Source organism: Limulus polyphemus, unplaced genomic scaffold, assembly GCF_000517525.1.
Source record: "Limulus polyphemus unplaced genomic scaffold, Limulus_polyphemus-2.1.2 Scaffold542, whole genome shotgun sequence".
Taxonomy (NCBI): domain Eukaryota; kingdom Metazoa; phylum Arthropoda; class Merostomata; order Xiphosura; family Limulidae; genus Limulus; species Limulus polyphemus.
This window is the reverse complement of record NW_013666152.1, coordinates 64,365-73,891: the sequence shown is the minus strand read 5'-3', so window position 1 is coordinate 73,891 and position 9,527 is coordinate 64,365. Positions and strand designations below refer to the sequence as shown.

Here is a 9,527-nt window from a genome sequence, read left to right as displayed (position 1 = left end):
ATCGACATGTTTTCTGCTTCAAAGCCAAGTGATTTATTTAATCGGGGCATTAAAAACCTGATTGTAAGATGGAAAAGCATCATTGATAAGAATGGAGACTATTTCATTTAATAAATATTTTGCTATATATATTGTTTGGGTTTTTTCATCTAAAAAAGCGACAATAATTTCTTGGCGACCTAATAGTTTTCTTGTAGAATGACATCCCATATAAGGAAATTATCATGGGGTATGTTATTATGAGACCTGCATACATTATCACCTTGACTGTTTTTGGGAGGATTGTTTACTTTTACCCTTTCATAATAGAAACGAATATATCTTTCTCTAGTCTCATTCTGATAAATGTCTCAAAATGTTCGTCCAAGTGTTATTCATGTAGTTAGTGGCATATTTGTAAGCAGGACGTACAAAGGTTGTAATGTTGTGCTAATCCTCTGAAAAAAACAAAAAAAAAACAGTTACAGGACTTGTGTTTGGATGACCCTGTCTGTATGTTGTGACCTCCTAATATGAGAAGAGATATATAGTTAATCGCATAGGCGACAAATATATCAAATTAAAGAATATGATAAACAATCGCCAAGTGTTTTTCTTTTTTGAAGAGGATAAAATTTCGAGCTGTAAACTGTACGACCTGACGAAGGGCGCTAGCTCGAAACGTCTTCATAAAAACATTAAAATAAATTGGCGATTGTTCAACCTCCTGATATGAGGTCATACTCAATTCGAAAGATGATACAAAGCTTTAGTACGTGTTAGCACTTTGGTCTGACGTGAAAATGTAGCTTCACGAGTGTATTACGAGCTGAGCTCCTTCACAGAATTTGTATGCGTGTTTTCTTATAGTAAAGCCACATCGGGCTATATACTGTATCCACCGAGGGGAATTGAACCCCTGATTTTAGCATTGTAAATCCGAAGACTGACCGCTGTCTACCGAGGGACTCATATAAGTTATCATTAAAGCTTCATATTTGTATCACATCTGAACCTGTTGGACATATTGAAAAAACTTGAATACTATAAATTCTTATAAAAATCAAATAAACTAGTTAACATATTATTCCCTCAGAATCACATTCTTCTGTACTTGAAAAACAAATATCACCATTATCTACTTTTCTACTGTAGAAATAGAATAAAACTGTCGATAAATACTCGTGTAAAATGATGAACTTCTTTGTTTCGTATAACCGTGAAAAGCTAATTAAAGGCTATCTGCGCTTGCCATCCTTAATAGAGACCAAAGAGAAAGCAGCTACAACCATTACCTACTGCCAACTCGTAGACTAGTCTAATCAATGTGGGATTTAACTAGCACTCTTACAATGCAAACACAGGTCACAACGTGTGGAGCATGATTTTTCTTTTCTGGCAATGGAACATGTACCATGAAACCTTGAATCCCCTAATGTGCTAACCACCAGGCTACTCCCAACAGAGAACGTAAAGCTTTTCGTATTTTACAAAATTACTACATGCTGGTCATTTAAAGGAGTCATCAAGTCTTTTCTTTTAATAACTCATCTACATGTACACCTGTGAATCTACGTGCTTTTCTAGTATCAATAATCAATCCGTTGTTTAGATTTTCAAGCTTTTTCACCAAATACACATAATAAGAAAAACCGGTTTTTCAGATCAAGTATGCAAAGAGTTGAGTATGTTATATTAAAACGATTTTGGAGCTTCCCTAAGTCGTTTTAGTCCACGTCACCACGTCCAGTCTTGTTCTGTTTAACAGTCATGAATCTTAACAAAAGCCCTGCAGCATAATTCCTATTGCAAAAGGCTTTCATGTCCTAAGTACACCACATACATCTTTCCATACTTTATGTATAGATGAGAACAATAGTTTCCCAACAACCACTATTTAGAAATCGAAAGGTGCTTCATCCAATAACTTGACCAGTACATCTTTTTATGGAATAGCATGAATACCCATTTCATTCTTCAGCTGACTGAAGTTTGTGAAAGTTGAAAGGTAGGAATGATTGGAAGCCTTATCTTAATGAACTTATACCCTACTGGCCTTGTTTCCAAACAAAGCTATTATTTATGTCAGAAAAAAAAAGGTCTAGATCATTGGCCTGATAATAATCAGAGTTCACCTTGACATTTGTATTTACACACCAGATTCCTAAACTACACTTGGTGCAGTGTCCAGTGGCAATCGTGAATCTCTTAAAAAAGGTTTGCAACATGCCACCTATCACACTTGGGTATTTTCTTCACCGACTGATCAGTAGAAAATGTCATGAGACCTCTTAAGGTTATCAAGATACATTTACACTTCATCAAGACTCACTATTTTTACTCAGTTATATACCATTTAATCATTCACACAGTTTCCTGGATATGTGTCACTTTTCCTGATGGAGATATTTATTGCTTATGTTGTGCACTGTTGCCTGGGAAACATGAACAGCTTCTGCCACTGACTCTTGTGTTTGTGGATCCTCATCTGTTAAAAGATGCCACACTTTGGTTACCATGGCTAAGGTATGACTTGTTGCAGTTCTATTTCTGAATAATCCTGGTTCTCGAAGTTGATCCACATTCCTTTGTTTACCAATGCCATTAAATACAAGGGATATCCCCATATTTTAAATTCTAAATCCCTGATAATAATACACTTTTGTTATATGTATGTTTGAATATTTTGTATCAAAAATGGCTGTTACATACCTTTCCTAAAAGCAATCAATTTTCAGTACATTGCACTACCTGTGACATGCCAAACAATGTTAAAATGTTGTTATGATACATTTCACTCTGCTGCAACTTTATTTTGGTTGTGGTTATCATGTGACTTGCTGATGTGCATATTTAAAATTGTTTTCATGTAACATATTTAACATATTAATATGTAACATCTTAAGGTCAAATTTGACTTTCAATCACTTCACATAATGTAATTTGAGAAAATGTACCAAAATAAAATTACTTATTTAAAATTTTGATGCAGAGCAAACATTCATCTATAAGACTGTTTGCCGACTAGTAATAAAACTTGCAACTATCCATGACTTCAGAGTATTGTATTCTAAGTATCCTTTTAATGTAAAAACAGCATTTTATCTTTAACTGATTTCTAACATTCTCATGTACTGTAAAAATTAAAGTTGATAAAGAATATTAAATATAAGGTATTGCATGGTGAAACAAATATGAGTGTCATGTGGGTTGGCATTTGGATATGATTCCCCATCCTCATATCACTACCCAGGGGAGAGGGCATTGTCTCTGCTTTTCACACCCACAGATTTTAACTGGTCTCAATTAAGTATGGTCTGCACCATTAGGGCTCCCAGGGAGTATATCACAGGTAAGTCAGGGTGCAACAGAACAAGGGGGTTACTGTCTGTCCGCCTTTCACACTTTGTTTTTCTTAGAAATGGTCATTATTCAGGTCTGACACCATCATGACACCTCCAATAGAGCCTCCTATGTATTCACCATACTATTCTATTGATCTTTAACAAACTTTGAATGCAGACTTGGAGCACATCAGAGAATAACATAGAGGGGGTCAGCTTTTGTATCTGGTCTCATTATGTCACTACTAACAGGCCCCATGGGGACATCAGCTAGTTGAATGGGTACACAGTTGATTTTATATACTTCACCAGTACGAAATCTTTAAAATTGCATAACTGTAAAAGTTTGCTTAAAGATCACTTAAGCTTCAAATTTTGAAACAGCTGAAAAGTTGTAAATTTGTTATTCATTAAAAAAAAAATCACATTAAAAGTAAGTAAGTAAGCATTTTTATTTTACCAAAAATAGTACTTAAAACAAAATTAAAATGTATTTCAATCAAGAATATCTGAAAAATACAATAAAGTTTTTCCCCACTTCATGGGTGTAAACAAAAATGACAAAAATAAACATCAGTAAAAATAATCAAAGTCTAATCAATATAATATTTTGATTATAATGTATTTCCATAAATGACAAGATGCAGCACGAGTATTTTCAAACAGAAACTGCAGTAAATCACAGAACAAATCATTTGGATAAAAATTAAGTTGAAAATATAATTTCAGTCTTAGTTAAGATGTCTTGTACAGAACATTTTGAAGTAAAATTAGACATTCCTACCACAAATGAAAGCAAACTTTGTATGTGATTTTAACTAAATTGTATGATTCAAAGACTAGAATAAATGTGGCAATATCTACAACTTACTGCTTATCTCAATGACAAAATTTACAATTTTACTTTAAAATTTTACATGCTTCAAAGTTAGATTTCATATTTTTATAAAATCATTTTAAAGGATTACACATACTATTAATTGATAACAGATTATCTCATGAAGTTTAATTAAAACTTATACATAAGGCATAACATTAAATTCCATTTCAGACAAAGTGCAAAAAGACAGATGATCTTGATGCATAAACACATGTACTTTCCTAAGATGTGTTAACTTTATTACAACTATATTAGCATTACTTTGAAATCATAAATATTTCTGTCACATTTGCAAAGGGATTTTGAACATGTAAAACAGAATTATATGTTGTATTACCAGTAGTATATTTAACCACTGATAAAAAAGCTTTTATCATTACTGTCAATATGAAATTTTTCAATTGGTTTTAACTTTTTACATGAATATTTAGGAAAACTGCCTTAAAATCATTAAAAAAATAATACATAGTAGAAACTAAAACAGTGTTAAAATGTTATATTCTCATAAATTAAGTTACTCTGTTTAAATTAAATCAAAAATATAATATTTAATTCCTACATTTTTAAATTTTAGTCAAAATCAAATGCCAATTTTTCTCCACAACTACAATATTTCTCTAAATTTCAAAAGATATGAAATATTGAAATGTATTCATGTCATTAAGTATTTAAGAGCTAATTTATCAAAACATGACATTTTTAAAGTATTTTATACATTATATAGTTAATAAAAATTTAATTTTTTTTGAGCATTTAACAATAAGACTATCTTTTACAAAATAAAACATCACCTCTATTCTCACACAGTCACATGGAGTTAATAGATTTGTTCTGTAAGTGAAACATAGTGATATAAACACAAGACAGCATTATAATAGAGATTTTGAATATTTTTATCTAAAAATACATAAAAATATGGAACACGTGTATCACCAGAGTCAGATATTTGTTGGTTCCTTCTGAAAAACAGAAAAGTTTATATTAGAAGAATTAGCAAGATAACTGCATATAGTATATACTGGTGTCATTTTCTTTATTATTAATAAATTTAATCATAAGGAAGCCAAGGTTAAAATACATTTCCTACTCACTAGACATACATGTTTTGGAACAATTATAAGTATCCAAAGATCTTTGCATCTTTTATTTGTTTTCAAGCATTGTCTTTTTATCCTAAATTAATATAAGAGGACTTTTCTTTCATTTTTGTGAAGATGGAAGAAGGAAGCTCCCTTCATACTCATTCAGATTAGGGGAGGGAACCCAAATTTTAAGTGGAAAATTAAGCATTCTTAAGAAAAATACATATTCTTTGCATTGAACCCTAGTTTAGTGTGTTGCTTTACATACATTAATAAATTTATCAACTTCGAAAAACATTTTATCTGCATTTATACAGGGTCGAATAAACTAAGATGATTTTGTATATGCAAATCATCAATTCACGTGATAATTACAGCTAATATAAAGTAGCAATGGAATTGTATGTATCAGAAACACATTTTGTTATTATATGGTGTTTTGTAGGTAGTGTGATGCCACCAAAAAATGTCATTATCACTTTTTTTTAAGGCTTTGTAACAGCCCTTGTTGATGAAGATATTTAGGATTTAGAGTTTCAAAGATGACATATCCCTAATACTTAATTGTATTGGAAAACAGAGGAACATAGATCAACTTTGGCCACAAGGACCACCCACAAAGTGTGACATCTTGTAACAAGTGAAAATCCACAAACACAAAGGTCAGTGGTAAAACTAATTTACATTACCCCAGGCAACATAATCAAGAAGTATCTCCATTTGGAAATGAGACAAACAGAGTATGGGTTCACCAAAATATTACTCTCAGTCATACTTCCTGTTCCATCATTATATACGTGAAACAGCTAGTGAATGAAGTGGGTATTTATGCTTATCCATAAGACATACCAATCAAGTCACAGAAATGCATTAGTGAAATCAATAGGTAGATTATAGAACGTCTACAATGAGGAATGATGCAAAGCAACATGACAACCTTATGATGGAGCCTTTTACAACAGTAAATATGTTGCAGAGCTATTGTCAAGATGCGTAGTTGTCAGACAGAGCAGGACTGGATGTGATAATATAATATAATGATGTATTGAGGCTTCACAATCATTCATATAACTTACTCAACCCTCTGGAAAACTAAATTTTCCAATGGTAAGTTATTGTACCTTGACACTGAAGAGTATCTCAGGTAAGTTGGTCAAAAGTAACAAGAAGTTAAATTCTGATAGATTATTGCTACATCATGGCACTCAAAGGAAGCTATGCACTGAGCAACATACAATTTATTGTGTATTCCCACTATCTCAATTCAAATTATGGTTATCAAAAGATGGCTGTGTTCTCTAATAAATGTAATTTACTTTAATGGTGGCTAAGAATCATGCAAGGCTAAAAATGACTAACTCTCCAAGCTTAACCACTATCCGGTGCTTGATAAATTTGTTAATTGAAAAACTTAGTGACCAAAAAAAAGTAGGGTTAGTGCTATGGCATCAATGGCAAAAGGCCTGATTCCACATGTAAGCAGCTACATTTGTTTTTCAGAAATTTTGTTATTAATTCTATGTATTTTCAACAGAAGTAGCTAACACATAAAAATTAGATATTTCTTGTGTTTGGTAACAAACAGATAAAATTTTAAATTTCATAAGCTCGGTCTATTGTAACTAAATCTCATGGTACATAGGTGCCTGTAATTTGATGTTTGTTTATACTAAGCTCTACAAAATCATCCTGGTGTGAATTATTGCTTCTCAAGTAGAGAAGGGGTACAAAAGAACAGTAATAAAGCAATAAAATTAAAAGAAAGACATGGAAACTTAGAAGGTGAGGCTGTTAGGATAAAAAAACTGTAATTTCACCCAAAACAATTTTCTGATGTTTATTTAAAAGTTCCTGGAGGATACACAACTGAAATATGAAAAAGTGTACAATAAATATAGATATTTTTATTCTTAAACGTGAAAATCACCTTGACCTCAGATTGACTCAGTAAAGGCTTCATGAATTCCAAGATACATCTTTAGTAGAAATACTTTTTTAAAAACCTGTTGTTTTTGTATACAACAGAATTATAACGTTTACTGAAAGCCTGTCAAATTTTGTGAGGATACATAATATTTACAGTTATAATATGTATGGTATGTACTTATAAGGTAGATCAAAGTGACCCACTTCATATGGAAAGAGTTATTACTGGGTATGGAGATATCATCAAGGACTATCTTTGGAGGAAAGTGTGGAATTCCACAGAAATACAGAAAAATCTCATTACAGATGTAAATTTAATTCAGTCATCACTTTTCATGCATCTGTCATCTCTTTGAACTAATATTTGATATTTCAAATATGAAAAATTTAAACAGAATACAGTATCTTTAATTATTTCAATAACATTATAATTTATCTTTAATCTATTTTTAACAAGATAAATACTTTTTATGCAATTGATATTAATTGAAGTGTTTCATTGTTAAACCATACCATTTAAATTAAAATAAAAACAGCAAATAATGTAAGAATATTTTCATACTTATTTTGAAAACTCTTTATAAATTTATAGAGGTACATGCAAGGCTATCAAACACAAATTACTACAAAACTCAAAATTTAACTATTAATATGATTTTATACAAAATTATATATAAGATTATGATATCAGAAACAAAAATCCAAAATAACTCTGTCTGATCATACTAAGTACATTTTATTTTAAATTACAAAAATAAAGCTACTCTATGTTGTACCTTGAACTTTATGTAAAATATTAAGCCAGTATTTCAACAAATGATGAGGGGAACATTCCTTCTTTTCCCGTTGTATCTTTGGCTAATTTTCCTTGCCACCAGTCAGCGTTAACAATTCCTGTACAAAGAATTGTTTCACCCTGATTAAATGTCAGTTCACTGCTGTTTTCTCCTTGAAATGAATACTTTGCAAGATACACCTTACCAATTGGCAGTTCCTATAATTGAAAATAATATATAAAACAGCCAACATATATAACCAATTAAAACCGCCCTCATTACCTATCAACACAGGTGCATTCATTCACATTCTGAATTCTAAATAATTCTAAAATCTACCATATATATGTTTTTCATATCAACCCATATTATTTGTCAGCTTGAATTAAGAGCTGCTCTATGACATTTTAAAGAAGCATAGCATAACTTAAACTTATCCAATCTTTAGTTCAAAATGAAGTGTTAAAAATTAAATAATACTGGAACAAACACTACACTGTATTGCAGTCTAAAAATTATGTTTATCAGATCTGTTTAAGAGATAAATTAATTGTTAATTAAGATTAAATATAAACTCTAACTTCACAGTGAAAAAACAAATACTTCATTTTCTAAGAACACAACCATTCACTCAGCACACTGCAACATTCATCAAACTAATTACTGTTTATTTGTTTTAGAGCAAAGTCACCTTGGGCTATCTGCTGTATCCACCATAGGGAATTGAATCTCAGATATTAGCATTGTAAGTCCATAGACTTACTGCTATCCCACTGGGGAACAACTAATTACTAATTCTAAAGAGCAAAGTCACCTTGGGCTATCTGCTGTATCCACCATAGGGAATTGAATCTCAGATATTAGCATTGTAAGTCCATAGACTTACTGCTATCCCACTGGGGAACAACTAATTACTAATTCTAAAGACCAAGGTATGTTAAATATTTAAGTAATAAGTTGTTAACAAATTTTAAGAATTGTTTTCCACTGTATTATTTAAATGGTACGGTGCAGAGACATTAAAAATTAGTGTTTTAAGACGTGAGTTTGGAAACAAATAGAAAAAACAATCAACTGAAATGAATGGATAAGCAATGAGGAAATGCTCAAGATGGTATAACAGAATCTTGAAAGGAAATGTCTGAAAAAGGCAAAAGGTACGGGTAGAAGAAAACAAATACTTTATGAAAATATGCATTCAGGAATGCAAAATTGTTATTTTACTTAAAAAAAATGTTTCAAGTAACTAATCTTTAGGTTTAAATTCGATGCCGAGGAACCCACTTTGAGATTAATAATGGCTGGAGACGGCTGATGATGACAAAACCTTGTCGAAACGTTGTACATTTGCTGTCATGTTAAACTTATATTAAAGTTTTTCTTCATTACCCATTTAAGCCGTCTCCAGCCATTATTAATCTTTAGGTTTGATATGAAAATAAATTACCACTGAATGATTAAAAAAAATGTATCCTTAAGTAAACAAACAACTCTTAATAAACAATGCATAAAAACACTAGAGAGAAATATTAAATTAAAA

At 31.2% G+C, this 9,527-nt stretch overlaps 1 protein-coding gene across 4 annotated transcripts in view; it reads right to left on the bottom strand.

Moving 5' to 3' along the window:
• Window positions 1-3,866: 3,866 nt before the first annotated feature.
• LOC106458986 (intersectin-2-like) overlaps window positions 3,867-9,527 on the bottom strand; it is a 57,327-nt gene continuing 51,666 nt past the window's right edge. For 3 of the 4 annotated variants that reach the window (XM_022385358.1, XM_022385361.1, XM_022385359.1), the window contains exons 11-12: window positions 7,988-8,205; window positions 3,869-5,162 (exon numbers count right to left, since the gene is read on the bottom strand). In XM_022385358.1, coding sequence (XP_022241066.1) covers window positions 8,008-8,205 — 198 coding nt within the window. In that variant the 3' untranslated portion in view covers window positions 3,869-5,162; window positions 7,988-8,007. Of the gene's footprint in view, window positions 5,163-7,987; window positions 8,206-9,527 lie in introns of all 4 variants that reach the window. The other variant, XR_002610486.1, reaches the window with a different exon arrangement.